Source organism: Pelodiscus sinensis, chromosome 2 (assembly GCF_049634645.1).
Source record: "Pelodiscus sinensis isolate JC-2024 chromosome 2, ASM4963464v1, whole genome shotgun sequence".
NCBI classification, from domain to species: Eukaryota; Metazoa; Chordata; order Testudines; family Trionychidae; genus Pelodiscus; species Pelodiscus sinensis.
This window is the reverse complement of record NC_134712.1, coordinates 198,267,391-198,283,414: the sequence shown is the minus strand read 5'-3', so window position 1 is coordinate 198,283,414 and position 16,024 is coordinate 198,267,391. Positions and strand designations below refer to the sequence as shown.

Genomic DNA, 16,024 nt, shown 5'->3' with positions numbered 1-16,024 from the left:
CAAGTACTCTAGTGCAATCTCTTTAGCATGAAAATTGGACTTACAAATGTTGACTAATGTACAAAAAATAACTGCATTCAAAAATAAAGCAATGTAAAACTTTAGCACCTACAAGTCTACTCAGTCCTACCTCTTGTTCAGCCAAATCGCTCAGACAAGTTTGTTTACAGTTATAGGAGATAATGCTGCCTGCTTATTATTTACAATGTCAACTGAAAGTGAGAACACATGTTTGCATGGCACTTTTATAGCTGTTGTTGCAATGTATTCATGTGTTAGATATGCTAAACATTTGTATGCCCCTTCATGCGTCAGCCACTATTCCAAAGAATATGATGATGATGCTCGTTAAAAAGATAATGCATTAATTAAACTTGTCACTGAACTCCGAGGGAGAACTGTACGTCTCCTGGTCTATTTTCCCCGCATTCTGCCACGTATTTCATGTCATATCAGTCTTGGATGATGACTTAGCCTGTTTAAGAACATTTTCACATCAGATATGACAAAATACAAAGAAGGAAACTAAAAATAGCTACTGCACATCACCCAAAGTTTAAGAATCTGAAGTGCCTCCCAAAATCTGAGAGGGACAAAGTGGGGAACATGTCAGAAGTCTTAGAACAGCAACACTCCAATGCGGAAATTACAGAACCTGAAATACCAAAAAAAAAATCAACCTTCTGCTAGTGGCATCTGACTAATAATGAAAATTAGCATGTGTTGGTCTGCTCTGCTTTGGTTCATTATGAAGCAGAACATGTCATCAGCATGGATGGATGTCCTCTGGAATGGCAGTTGAAGCATGAATGGACACATGAATCTTTAGCCATCTGCCACATAAATATTTTGCTATACCAACTACAATAATGCCAGGCAAATGCCTGTTCTCATTTTCAGGCGACGCTGTAAACAAAAAGTAGGCAGCAGTATCTCCTGCAAATTGTAACTAAACTTATTTGAGTGAATTGCTGAACAACAAGTAAGACGGAGTGGACTTTAGGTGCTACAGTTTTATACTGCATTCAAAAATAAAAATGTTTTTTACATAATTCTACATTTGTAAGTTAAATTTTCATGCTAAACAGACTGCACTACAATTGTATTAGGTGAACTGAAAAAATCCTACTGTTTGTTGGATAAGCAGGGTCTAAACCACTGTTCCCAATGCAGTCAGCTGAAAGGGGAGAGGAGTCCTGAGTGTGATTATACTTGTTCAGTTGTTTAGCCCTATAAGGTATTCAACTGTTGATATGTAAACACAGCTCATGCTGGGCTGAGAAAGGAATCCGGGGTGTGCTTACGTAAATCCAGTTCAGTCAGTGCTATAGGCCTGATGGATGGTCAATTGTTAGAATGGAATTTTGTATATTGTAGCTAATTTGGCTGTTGTGGGGTCACAGGCCATGTTGACCCTAGGGCTACGTCTACACTGGCCCCTAAAAACGGAAAAGCCATGCATATCAGGTAAGTCAGGATAGGGAAATCCGCGGCGGATTTAAATAAACATGTCCGCCGCTTTTTTTCCAGCTTGGGGAAAAGCTGGAAAAAAAGCGTCTAGACTGGCGCGATCCTCCAGAATAAAGCCCTTTTCCGGAGGATCTCTTATTCCTACCTGAGGTTGAAAATAAGAGATCCTCCGGAAAAGGGCTTTATTCCGGAGGATCGCGCCAGTCTAGATGCATTTTTTCCGGCTTTTCCCCAAGCCGGAAAAAAAGCGGCGGACATGTTTATTTAAATCCGCGGGGGATATTTAAATCCCCCGTGGATTTCCCTATCCTGACTTACCTGATTTGCATGGCTTTTCCGTTTTTAGGGGCCAGTGTAGATGTAGCCTAGATGTAGGAGTTGTGAATTGAGACCACAAGTGCTTGCAGGAGGGACACTGTCATTACGAAGAGTCTCAGATGGACAAGCCTTCCCCTTCCAGACTCAAGTGGATTGAATGGAGGGGGTGGGGAAGAGGAGCTTGAACCAGCAGGCTACATGCTCTCCAGGTGTGCGCTGTAAGACTGGTTCAACCTGTCTCTTCCTCCTCTCTCCGACTCCCGTTCTAAGGATAGACCTAAAACAGACTCCATAAGGAGTCTCTTTGTTACTTTGAAAATTCCAGAGGGAGCTGGAATCTTTCGGCCAGCCTACATGGTGGGCCAAGAGCTGAAATCACTGAGAAACTGACAAAGAACTGAAATCACTATGTTTGGCCCAAAGCCAGACCCATCGTGGAAGCAGCAGCTGGTAGGAGTTCGGCAGCCAGCAGGGCAGCTAGCGGGAATGGTCGGTGAGTGGCCATTAGGAATAGCAGCAGGTGGCCAGCAGGGTGGCTGCCGGAAGTGGCTGGCGAGTGGCCAGTAAGAGAAGCAGAAAGCAGCCAGTGGGGCAGCTGGCAGGAGCAGGCGGCGCGTGGCCAACGGAGTGCGTAAGATGCCTCCTATCCCCACCTCCCCAAGGGCGAGAGGTTAGCTGTGAAAATCACCCCTGAGCTTTGATCTGCCCTGACCAATGGCAGCAACTGCAACTGCGGTACGGAGAAAGTTTGGGCATGTGAATGAGACACTTACATTTCTGGACTTGTGTACCTGAGAGGAAAAGGACATTGCTCAACCCACTTGAGCTGAGACGTTTTCTTGTGGGCTGGTTATGAACTCTGTTTGTGGTATTTTCCCAAACTAATGCTACATTACTTCTCTCTCTCTTTCATTAAAAGTTTATTTTCTACACTCAGACTCTGTGCCTGCGAGTGGGGAAGCATTGCCTTCCAGAAGCGCCCGGGGAGCGTGAATTTCTCAGGCTACTGCGTGGGGCTTGAGCCAGTTCTGTATGGGATGGATGAAAAGGAACCCCTAGATATTGAATATGGCCCTGGCTGATGCCGGTGCTGCCTGGCAGAAGGGTTACATTTGTTTACAGTGAAAATATTTATAATAAAAATTATAAAGCAAGTTCAGTACACTTTGTATTGTACTGTAATCAAAATCAATATATTTGAAAATGTAAGAAAAAATATTTAAATAAATGGCATTCTGTTATTGTTAATGGAGCAATTAATCATACAATTAAATGTTTTAATTGTTTAGTAGCCCTAGATAAAATACAAAGTACTCTGGAAGGAATAATCTATTGCAAAAAATCTATGGATTAAATTAGGTTTGTTTAGTTTTGAGAAGAGAAGACAGATGGGACATGATAACTGTTTTCAAGTACATAAAAGGTTGTTACAAGGAGGAGGGTAGAAAATTAACCTCTGAGAATAGGACAAGAAGAAGTGGGCTTGAACTGCAGCAAGGGAGGTTTAGATTGAAGATTAGGAAAAACTTCCCAACTGTCAGGGAAATTAATCACCAAAACAGATTGCAGAGGGAGGCTGTGGAATCTCTTTATTGTCTAACCTGTTTTTAAAAACCTCCAAACACCCGTCAGGAATGGTCTACTATTATTTAGTCATGCCTTCAATGCAATGGATTGGACTGGATGACCTGCTGAGGTCCCTTCCAGTCCTATACTTCTAATTATGACAGTATAAAACAAACACACACTAATGATGTAGGATCTTATTTTCTAACAGACTGATTAGTACTAGAGCCTTATTTATTCACTGTAAGCAGTTGCAAGACAGTGAATTACTGCATTTTGTGAATTAGCAACTTAGTTCAGCCAACACAGCAAAAAAGAACAAGGATAATATATGAACAAAGCACACTTTGAGACACATTTGACAAGTGTATTTTAATTTTAATTATTTCTGTAACTTCATATTATGCTAACAGATATCTTTTGGTATATTTTGTAAAAGTAATCACATTTTAGTTAGATAGAACATGATATCACACTATACAGTTGTTAAATCTTTGCTAAAAAGAGTTCTCCTTTACAAGATACCTATAAGTGAGGGAGGCTGATTTTACACCACACAGCACAGTATCAGATTATGTACACTGAGGACAAAATACTATTAGAATTATCTTATTAGCTTTTGATTTTTTTAACGTTAAATTTTTGAATTATATTGCAATTCAAGTAATCCCAAACAAGCACTGCTTTTATGCAAAGAAACATAATTAAGATATACATTAAAAATGAACAAAGTAACTGCAGATTCAGCAAACCTGGATAAGTCATTTCATTAGGTGAAATCAAGTAAACATAACCTAGATAACACATTGCTTAAAATCAAATCCTCAATTTCAAAGGCCAACAATATTTCTTAAAGTTATCATATAACATTCTATGAGCAAGGCGATCAATAGATTGGAGGAAAATATGTGGCACAACATGAGACGTTACAAAAACAGGACATTTCAATTTAAAAAAAATCTGCAATCATCTCAGTATGATAAATTCTAAGGGCTATACTACTTATCACTGGGAACACAGAAAAATTGTAAATTAATCTTGTTCTATAATTTCCTAATTCCTAGTGCAACTAGGACTGGGTGGAATACTGACGATATATTTTGTATCATAAATATTAATAAGATATGAAGTGTCATTTCTAGAGAAAATGAACCAGATGTTTGGGTGCAATGCAGGCATATTCTAGTGGCATAGTTCCAGTACAAAATCTGTCTAAACAATCCAGGGAGACTCATATAGAGTACACGTTACCCTACGAAAATTAAGGGCCTCAATGACTGGTTTCTGAATCTAACAAACCAAGGATTCTGCAATTTCATGTGTGCGCCCCACACTTTATAAGCCAAATTTTATATATTTAATACACTACATTTACAAGTATCATGTGTATCGTTGTGATCTTAATTTTCATTTTAGATATTCACAGATTGGTGTATACTTTATGAGCATCCCGAGTGTAATACAACTAATGCTTGTAAATGTGGTTTAATTACTGTGAAGACTGAGCCCACAGACAGAGAATTAATTTCAGTACATTTCCATTTGCTATGGGAGAGTTGCCTGTTCCAATGAAGCAGCTAACAAGCTTTTTCAAAACTCATCTTTTTCCAGTGGATACATTTTTTCCCCTTACTGTAGCGTGTAGCCATCATGCTAATTACTCTAAGCCTTGCCTGACATTTTTCTTTTTACCATATATAAATTCATTTTTTAATCGAGGCACATACACATTTGCTGTGATATTTATGCATTTAAATCTGGAAATGTATTGAGAAAGTAACAAGGTGCCTTTCAATAGAGCAAGTTTTATGGCTGTTTATAAAGGCTCATGACAAGTAGAACAGCAGGCAATTGTTACTGTGAGAAACTGATTACTTTTAGAGCATCTGTTAAAAGAAATTTACACTGCTTCAAACAACTATCATGCAGCTTAGTGAAAAAACTAATTCTCCCATCTCATTTCTACACCTGACACCCCACATCATCATCATCATCATCATCAGAGCATCAACAAAGGTTAAGTATGCTGCACTGAATCTAACAGATTAAGGGCTTGATCCTATCACATGCCCAGTACTCTCAACTCCTATACGATTTATGCCTCAATCCTGCAAAGCAAAGTGCACAGGACTCCCACTGAAATTAGTTGGATTCCATGAAGAAGTCATTGTAGGATTAGGCCCTTATATGGGAATTTGTGGCAGAAATTGGTAGGCGGTGCTCTCTGTACCTTAATGTAGACCCAAGTCCCTGACTGCGGAAGTCTATTTTTCTCAGGTTATAACTGATAAGTGCTATAAAATGTTTTGATTATTCATTTACATTTTAAATTATTTTTATTAACATATTTGCTCCCCTTTTGTATTTCGCTCCTCTTAAATTTGTTCAATGAAGTTTTACTATCTTGAAGACTCAGAGAACAGATTTTAAAGCTTGCTTACTAGAATACTAGATATCTGAAGTATGCTTTCCATGAGCATTTGCACTAGACATGTTGTGAAGAAAAACCTCAAGGCTTTGTCTACACTGCAGGCTTCTTGCACAAGAACTGTTTTGCACAAGAGTTTTTGCTCAAGAGCGCATCCACATTGCCATGCGCTTTTGTGCAAGAGTGTCCATGGCAGTGTGGATGCTCTCTTGCGAAAGAAAGCCCTGAGGGTCATTTTAGCCCTAGGGGTTTCTTGCACAAGAAACCCCTATTGCCTGTCCATGCTTCCTTCTTGAGCAAGAGCTCTTGTGCAAGAGGGCTTATTCTTTGTGGGGAGAGGAATAACTCTTGCACAAGAAGCCTTCTGTTCTGATGCTTTACTGTAAATGTACTTGTGCAAGAACACGCACGCAGTGTAGACATAGCCCAAATGTTCTAGTTTGTAAATAATACAAACACAAGTACTGCATTCCTACTGGACCCATCAAGACTAGCATGTAACAAAACCGAGAAAATATCTGATTATATTCCGTATCTTTGGTGTTCCCTTTTCCTCTCCCATTGTTCGTTACTCCCACAGATTAACTGTCTAAAAACTCAAAAACAATGAGAAGTCCGGGGGCACCTTAAAGATTTATTTGGGCATCAACTTCTGAGGTGCATCTGGCAAAGTGGGACTTTCCCACAAAAGCTTATGCTCAAATAAATCAGTTAGTCTTTAAGGTGCTACAGGAACCCTTGTTGTTTTTGGGGATACAAACTAACAGGGCTACCCCTCCCTCAGACTTATCTAAAAACTCAGGCTCCAACCCTAAAATTAACACTAAACAAGCAGATCCCTGCATCCAGAGAGAGGATTTGGTCTCAAATTCAACATGCAAGTTCTATGTAAAAACAGGCCACTTGCAGATATTTTTTAAATGTTCATTATTCCTTTTTAAACTTAATATGGGTAACAACATTTTAAAACTCATACCTTCCTCTGGTATCTTTCATAAGCTGCTGCAAGTCAGCCTCCTGCTTTCTTAGGTTTCCAAATGAAGATTGACTTTCTACAAAGCCTTTTCCTCCAGCACCCAAGTTGATCTTTCCAAATGAAGTTTCAATACTTCCTCTGACAAAGTCTTCAAACTTTCCCTCGTATTTCACAAAGTCAGACTCAAAAACAACTTGAAAAACAAACAATAAAAAGTGACTAATGCAGACTTTAAAACAATAGATCCTGAAACAGTAGCAGAATTAGTTTGAAAAGCAGAAGCTTGTGGAAAATATGAACAGGTAAAATAAAGTCACGTAGCCTAACAACACTTATTTTCGTTTGTTCCGTCTTCTCCCCAATTTGCTGTTTTTCATTTTGGCATTTTAAGGAAATGTATAATTATTACAGTACTAAGTTCAAATCCTATGAGTTTACAGAGTACTACAGAAGTTTTTCCTGTCATAAATAGAACTGAGATATGACTCAACTACTGATGTTTTCAGGTATTTTCCATAATCTTGATTTGTCGCCTCATGGCCTGATCCAAAGGCCACTGACTTCCATTGATGTAAGTGGGCTTTGGGTCATGACCTCTATGCCAAAAACATAACACACTGTAAGGCACAGAACTCAAAAGCAGTAACAGTTATATGGAAGTTATAAACATAGATCACTCCATGTTACTTGTTTATGTTGAACAGTCGTCATGTCTGCCAAGAGATACTAACTTGATCCATGCTATTACCCTTTCCAGTGTTATTTTACCCTTGGTGCAACTCATGGCTTGTCTACACGATAGGGGATGAAGGGGAGGGGGCAGAGCTTGGAGGCCAGTAATGGACAGGCTCCACGGCCTGCCAGGAGTCCCAAGCCAGATTGCACAATCCGAGTTTGAGACCCCCTTCCCCCGAGCAATGTGAATAGTGTAGCTGAAGTCAATGTACTCAGAGCTACTTACCATGATGACTTTCACATATGTGAGAGACAATGGGAGAGCAATCAGCACTTGATTTATCACATCTACGCTAGAGCCCTCTCTTGCCCCTTTGCCCCGCTGAATCAACTGCTGCCCTTTCAATCCACCCTGTAGTGTAGACCTGCCCTCAATGGTGAGAATAACTATGGGAAACACAGGGAGACACACTCCATACAGGAGGAGATAACCTAGGGATAAAAAATACCTGAGCTCTACACAAGTGCTTCCACTGTTGCTACCACCACCAGATTTTCATTGGTACACATTAAAGCATAAACCAATGTACCAAGATCAGAATCAGGTCCAGACTCCTTCGCTTGTGGCCACTCAATCAAATCTAGAGTTAGTCAACTGTGAACAAATGTGTTCAGCTTTGGCCAAGGTGCCAACGAATAAACAGATAGGAAGACTGAGCTCTCCCCTGTACGCAGCTGGAGATGGACTTTCCAAATCAAGATTGAAAAATAGTGGTGGGAACCTGTGGGAAAGCTTGCATTCCTGCTACCTGCATTGTTGCTGTTTTGGGGGGCCATATAAAACCTTGTTCTAGATGGCAGCTAATTAAGCCTTTGAAACAATCAACATATTACCAAAAAAAAAAAAAAAAAAGAAAGAAAGAAAGATTAAAAAAGCAAGGACAGCCCTCAAGACTAAATTTGTCCCAAATTCATCATATGCTCTGGTGGGGCTTGAGAACTGTGAGATGCATCTAACCTTTGGAGGGATAAAGGGCAACTGCTGAGCGTATCACAGTGCTCTCTCACCAGGAGTGCGCTATGCCTACTCAATATTACTACAGAGTGGAGCCTGATGCTGAAAGATCTCTTCAGAATGGCAAGCCATAATATGGCATGATTTAATAACACTGTCTTCAGCATTTAATCACACTACTCCCACTGGACAAGACATTTCAATGTTTAACAAACATTTTATTAGCATTGTTATTAGCTAAATGACAAGTGCAGAAAAAATCATCAGAACATCTTATATTAAAAGTGATTAATGTATGAGAACCAAAAAATAAATCCTGCAGTAACATGCTGTAAGAACTTGCTTTAATAATGGTTACAACAGATGATACTTTTCATTCTTATCTACTGCAATGTCACATAAAGATAGTTTTACCTGGTTTTATAGGTTTGTCTTCAGTAAGCACATCATTCAGCGTGACTGTCAAAAAATGGTACTTTGGTTTCTGCCAGCACCAGAGTTTCTTCTTCTTTGTTACTAAGCTCAGAAGCTGTAATTTATCTGAGTCGTTCAAGCGAGATACAGGGATCAAATCACCGCCACAGTCAGTCTCTCTTACAAAATTTTTTGTTGCTTTTGCAAACATCTTATGGAATTGTTTAATATCTGAAAGAACAAATTCCCTTTTAATATATGACTGGAAAGTATCAGTGCTTAGTTGTCCCCTTTAAAGAAGCTCAAAGTTTTAGAGAATTTCAGCATTGGTATCACTTTTTTTTTTAAATGGCCTTCCTCAAGCCAAATTAGTCTATTTCAATAAGATGGTTTATTAGGTGATGAGCTTTCGTGGGCCAGACCCACTTCCTCAGATCAAATAGTGGAAGAAAATTGTCACAACCATATATTATACCAAAGGATACAGTTAAAAAAAATGAACACATATGAAAAGGACAAATCAATGCCCACAAAACAGATATTAGACAGGATCACAAAGAAAAAAGTTTCTTGCCATTTCAACCAGAAAGGACATTGTCTCAACATCTTAATTACCTGCATCCTGCTTCAAAAGCCTTTTAAGACTGCACTTGAAAGAGAATCCTCTGAACTGTTATTCATGCTAAAATTTGACACTTTACACCTGAGTCTGAATAAAGGATCTAATTATCTTACCCATTACAAAGATAGCTTCCCCAAAGATCACCTCTAATATCATTAACTCACAGACATTTACCTTCTCCCTCCTCCATCCCCCTTCTGTTCTGAAATTTGATTTGTCCTTTTCATATGTGTTCATTTTTTTAAATTGTATCCTTAGGTATATATGGTTGTGACAATTTTCTTCCACTATTTGATCTGAGGAAGTGGGTCTGGCCCACGAAAGCTCATCACCTAATAAACCCTCTTGTTAATCTTTAAAGTGCTTCATAGTCCTGCATTTGGTTTCAGCTACACCAGACTAACACGGCTACATTTCTATCACTATTTCAATAAGGATTTTCTAAAAGGGAAACTAACCAACCATACAGAGAAAAACAATGAAAATGACCACAGAGTCAAGTGCACAAAGATAATTGTGAGGAAAATGGTTTTTTTTGCAGCTCTGTTTTTTTACTCCTGTGTGTTACTGTATCAATAGTTAAGGAAATATTTTCAACTTGACAGTGTTCTTTATCTCTGAAAGCTAATGCTGAAGAGTTCATCTTGAAACGTAAAATCTTGCATCTGCCCATTTCTTTTCTTTGAAGTTGTATGTTCACACATTGTTCATTAAATTATCTGTTCTGTTCCACACAGATATTACATTTGTCAATTAGAGATGCAGACCAGGGTAGGCGACAATAGACTTCAAAGCAAGGACAGAAACTCAGTGAGCATTGATGAATACTGACAGAAAAGAGACAGAAGAAAAATGCTAGAGGGGAGAGGGGACTTGGGCATACAACTTGAGTTTCATTATTAATAGGGGGAAAAGAAGAAAATATCTTTACAATAGAAACTCACCTTTCTGCTCTCTCTCCCAAAACCCTGTTTCAAATAATACTTCACGCAGTGTTAACCAATTGATGTTCAGGTATTTTCTCATGAGACCTGTAGCCTATTCTTAGTTCTATATTTAAGCTAGGTTAGTAAAAGGTATTTCCTGACTATACAAAAAAAAAAAAAAAAAAAAAAGGAATTTTAACAACATTTTAAAATCAAATAACATTTTACCTAAAGGTCTCTCAACACTTTCATCTCAGTGGATAAAAATAAATTTAAAAAAAATAAGAGATTTGTTTTTTTTAATTGGATTTTTTATAAAATGCTTTTTGAGAAAAAAAAATCAAAAGATAGTTTTAATTAAAATACAGAGCTCAAATGTCTCTGGAATAGCAATTACAAATTCTAATTCTATAGCATGAGACAATATAATCATGTAATGTTTAAGAAAAGTTTTGTAAATGAGTTCCAATATTTCATGGATTACAGACCCAATCTTACAGGGTTTCAGAAGCTTCTGTATAGATTATTTAGGTTAATCTTTCTATCTACCCAATGACACTCAGTGCTCAGTCTAGATAGAAGATAACAGCAGATGCTTAATTTTGAAGTTCTCAAACTATAGATTTGTGTCTCCAGAGCTAACATTCTTGTTAACAGCAAAATATTATTTTAAATAAATAATATAGAGGTGAGAACAGACCTCAATTCTATTGTCTCTCTGCAAATTTATGTACACAGAGTCAATCCCTTACCTCTCTCTAAAAGTGCAAAGTTTCAAAAAGTTCAATAAATAGAATTCAATATTTTAAGTTCCTCATGTTGACCTGGCTGAAATAATCAATTTAATTTAAAAATATTTCATTTAGCTATTTTAGTTAAGACAATTTTAACAAAAACAAATTTGATTTTAAAAAAGCTTGAACATTTAACTACATTCCAAAATTCTTATGCTTGTTTTGTTAAAATATATTTGCTGTTGAAGGAAAGTCCAGAATACATGACATCACTGTTTTAGTTAAAGTAATTTAAATGTCTGTTTGGTGATGTTCTCCTCCTCTCTTAGCATGACAAGCAAAATCCTCTCAATATTAATGATTAACCTGTAGAACTGGAGATAGTTCACCTCCCAAAGACTTCATAAATATCTGCTTTAATTACCTTTGGTAAATGAAATAACCAAACAAACTTTCATTTTCTGATATAGCTGTAAAGCTAGTCCAAAAAGTTTTCAAAATTAATCATGGTTTAAAAATGTATAGTGTGTACCTTCTAAAATATGAAATCTACATCTATCTCTGAACTGTGAAGAATATATATTATGGTTATGACAACCAACAAGAATGTGCTTTTATATAGAAAGCCTGACTAAATCGAGTCTTCCTGACTAGACATTTAAATCATTCAAATCCACCCTGACTTTCATTATAAGCCGCTATTGCAACGTACCTGGGGCCCAATCCATTCCACAATGGTAATGTTGCCACTAACTTCAGTGGCTGGTGGATCGGCCTTTGCAAGAATCTGAACAAGTTTGGAGTTCTCTCAAACTTCTCGCATCCATGCATACATACAGGTGTGCAACATACTTTCACAACATATTAAAAGACAAAAATGTTCAGCTTTGTTTGCATTTGAAAGGAAGAATCTCAACAACAAAAGGCTGGGTTTTCTTCAGATTTCTATTACAGTGAAGCTGACTTCTGGAACTAACCTGGCAAATGGTTTGTAGTGGAGAAAGAATTCCAGAGAAATTCTCATTCCCTCATCCCCTGTTTCTACTTCTCATTCCCAAGAAATTTCTCCTCTCTCTTTCAGGACACACATACTCCTGTCATTTGCATATCTTTGTACTCACCATGCTGAAATGGGGTCAGTCAGGTTTCCAGGGGCAGGCCCCCCTACATATGAAGAGGGCAGTAACTGACTTCAAAGAAGTTAATACGGAAAGTAGGTCCACTACCCACACAGGTAGAAGTACAGAAATGGATCCTAAAAATGACACCATTTAGCTAAATCTACTCTACTTCAGCCTCATCTTCTATGAATTTCAGAAGTCCCTAGCTTAATCTGAATCTCAATGGAAAAATGTATAACATTTCTCTGTTAAGAATAGTTTCTGATGTATGAAGGCCTTAAGCTTGTTTTTTCACTTCAAATTTTAAACCTATTGTTCCTAGAGATGACACTGTCTTCTTTAACTTGATGCCTACTGATCCGATCTACCTTTTTCACAGACTTTCCCTCAAACAGAATTGTTTCAAAGAGACAACTCTGGGCCCAACGGTAAAACAATGTTGTACTTGGGTTTCCTCAAAACCCTCAGATGTGCCTGTGTGGGGCAGGAGAGAGGTTCTCTTTTAATTTTCCTTTCCATTTTCTTGCTTTGAAGGTTTAAATGAAACAAATTATTGTAGACTAGTGAAAGAAACAAGCAGAGAAGAGGAGGGATGTTTTGCATACTTAACTGGAACTTGAACTAGGCCTTTAAAATAAGTCTGCACATGGGATAGGGATGGGATAGTATTTAAGGGAAACATCACTAGAAGATGCAGAGGAAAACATGTCAGATAAACTCAGTTTTTGCCCATGATGGATAGCCCATATTCTTCGGACTGTTTTTTTCTTCTGTATTTGTGCAGTGACTATCACAAGTTCAGTTCTGGTCTATGACGTGGACTTATAGGTACCACAATAGTACAGATAAATCATAGAATACTAGGACTGGAAGGGACCTCGAGAGGTCATCGAGTTCAGACCCTTGCCCTCATGGAAGGATCAAGTATTGTCTAATAGACATTTATCTAACCTACTCTTAAATATCTCCAGAGATGGAGATTCCACAACCTCCCTAGGCAATTTATTCCAGTGTTTAACCACCCTGACAGTTAGAAACTTTTTCCTAATGTCCAACCTAAACCTCCCTTGCTGCCGTTTAAACCCATAGCTTCCTGTTCTATCCGCAGAGGCCAAGATGAACAAGTTTTCTCTCTCCTCATGACACCCTTTTAGATACCTGAAAAATGCTATCATATTCCCCCACAATCTTCTCTTTTCTAAACTAAACAAACCCAATTCTTTCAGCCTTTCTTCGTAGGTGATGTTCTCTAGACCTTTAATCATTCTTGTTGATCTTCTCTGGACCCTTTCCAATTTCTCCTCATCTTTCTTCAAATGTGGTGCCCAGAACTGGACACAATACTCCAACTGAGGCCTAACCAGTGCAGAGTGGAGCAGAAGAATGACTTCTCCTGACTTGCTCACAACACACCTGTTAATGCATCCCAGAATCATGTTTGCTTTTTTTTGCAACAGCATCACACTGTTGACTCATATTCAGCTCTCTAATTCTAAAATTTCTAATTGCCCAAAGCCTTCAGCAGTGCAAGAAGGAAGGCTGAAGTGGCAGATGACAACAAAACCACAGAACATGAGAACACTGATTACAAATTCAAGTTGCAAGTAAATACTTTAAAGGAGGGTCCCTGTGTACCAATCAAGTTTGAACAGTAGCTTGACAGTCCAAAAGAGCTGTCAGACTTTATATTTCGTTAGAAACAGCAGCAGAGAAAATATCATTTGAATTCTAACTGGGCCTGAGTCTATACTGAATTATACTAAGAAACAAGTAATCAGAAAGTGGTCACATGTAGCATGTACATTTTATTACCCTTAGAACTTATCTTAATTGCCTCCTTTTTCTGGATAACTTAAATTGAAAAAAAAACCCACCACCACCAACATTAAAGCAAATGCCCAAAAGTTAGTGGGGGAATTATTTTGAAGAAGTTCTATAGCCTGTTTCAATGGTCCCTTCCAGCCGTGGGAAGAATTCATGCAGTTAAAATCAGTCCTGAAAGGAGTTAATTTCAAGTCCAGCTCTGCCATCACTGAAAACACATGCACATTATTTAGCACTGAAAAGATTATTGTTTCCAGCCCTTATGAACTACATACAGCCTTTGTCTCTGGGCTTGTCTGCAACTGTGGTGAATTCACTACAGCAGTATAATTAAAGCTGTTGGACCCTAAAAAACACCCTAGCACGGCCGTTGTTCCTAGATTGTTTTGCTTATGCCAGTCCAGCCCTTTATGTGCAGGGGCATAAGTAGGCCAAGCGCTATGTATAAATAACAATAAATTAACAACAAATCCCCTCTGTAAACCCAAGCCGTACCGTGGGCGTATCTACACAGCAGCCTGCAGGGGTTTAACCCTGGGGCGGGGATACACACACACCCCAGTGGTTAGCTGGCTTCAGACAAGCCCACCTGGAACCACCCCCAGAATGTCCCCACGCGTGGCCTCCGCAATGGAGCTGCAGCCCGGCTGGCGCCGCAGACCGGAGCGGGTCGCGGGCAGGGAGCAGCAGCTCCTCGCCCCCGGCCTCGCTGCCGCACAAAGGCAGAGCGCGGGAGGGCGGCGGCTTGGGCGGAGCCTTTGCAGAGGACGCGGAGCCGCGGCTCCCCTCTCCGCGGGCCTGCGGGGCCGGTACTCACCGCCAGCAGCACAGCCTCCCCCGGGAGCTGCGTGCCGGGCCGAGGGAGCGGGGAGGGAAGCAGCCTGCCCGCACTCCTGGCACGGGGAGGCTCCCTGGCTGCAGCGGCCGAGGGGGCTGGGAGAGACACGCGTCGGCCGGCTCCCTGGGGAGAGAAGGGCGGGCCCGGACCGGGGAGTTTCTTGCCTGGGTGTGGCGCGCGATCAGCTGAAACGGGAGGGGACTGAGCAGCTGCTGAAGAGGAGGGAACTGCCCAGCCCGCGGAGATTTCTCTCTGCAGGCCAGGGGAAGCGGCTCCTGCAACAGGCCGGGGACCTGAAGCCCTTGGAGCACAGAGCCAGGGAGGATGGAGAGAGGCTGTTCAAGGAGCAATGGTTACAGTGGGGGCAGAACAAGGAGCAATGGTTACAGTGGGGGAGGTCTAGGTTGGATATTAGGAAAAACTATTTCACTAGGAGGGTGGTGAAGCACTGGAATGGGTTACCTAGGGAGGCGGTGGAGTCTCCATCCCTAGAGGTGTTTAAGTCTTGGCTTGACAAAGCCCTGGCTGGGATGATTTAGTTGGCATTGGTCCTGCCTTCGGCAGGAGGCTGGACTCACTGACCTCCTGAGTCTCTTCCAGCTCTGTGGTTCTACATGTGCTCTGAAAAAGCCATGCCTGCCCTTGCCGTGCTCCATGGAGCATTTCCGTAGGATGCATGGCTCAGCGTGGCACATTTTCCCCACCTGTGGGGACGGTCTGCAGGAGAGCTATGTGAAACCCTGAGAGAGGAGCCCCAGTGGCAGTTCCACCAACTCAGTAAGGCCCCCATCCTGCAGAGGCTTGCATGTGAAATTACTACTGGCCTACCCCGTAGACCACACAGAGAAGTTTGTTTACAGAATTGGGCCTAAAACCTGGTCCACAAATTACATCAACCTCCCTACAATTCACAAGGGTGTGAAAGTGGGACTAGTTAGACCAGTGGTTCCCAAACTTTTCAGCATCACGCCCCCTTTTTGATTATTGAGAAACACTCATGCCCCTCTTCCCCCCCGCCCCCCAGCAACAAAACTTGTGCAAAAAAAGGAACTGACGGGGGCTGAAAAACAAAAATAGTACAGGGATTGCTATTGCGC

General features: G+C 40.2%; 1 protein-coding gene across 5 annotated transcripts in view; it reads right to left on the bottom strand.

The window, feature by feature from the left end:
- GSDME (gasdermin E) overlaps positions 1-15,087 on the bottom strand; it is a 38,669-nt gene extending 23,582 nt beyond the window's left edge. Inside the window, exons 1-5 of one of the 5 annotated variants that reach the window (XM_075922184.1) lie at positions 14,907-15,039; positions 11,857-11,995; positions 10,429-10,571; positions 8,863-9,093; positions 6,759-6,951 (exon numbers count right to left, since the gene is read on the bottom strand). In XM_075922184.1, the coding sequence (XP_075778299.1) occupies positions 6,759-6,951; positions 8,863-9,093; positions 10,429-10,510 (506 nt within the window). In that variant the 5' untranslated portion in view covers positions 10,511-10,571; positions 11,857-11,995; positions 14,907-15,039. Of the gene's footprint in view, positions 1-6,758; positions 6,952-8,862; positions 9,094-10,428; positions 10,572-11,856; positions 11,996-14,584; positions 14,610-14,678; positions 14,841-14,906 lie in introns of those variants that run through there. The other 4 variants (XM_075922185.1, XM_075922186.1, XM_075922188.1 and 1 more) reach the window with 4 other exon arrangements.
- Positions 15,088-16,024: the final 937 nt, after the last annotated feature.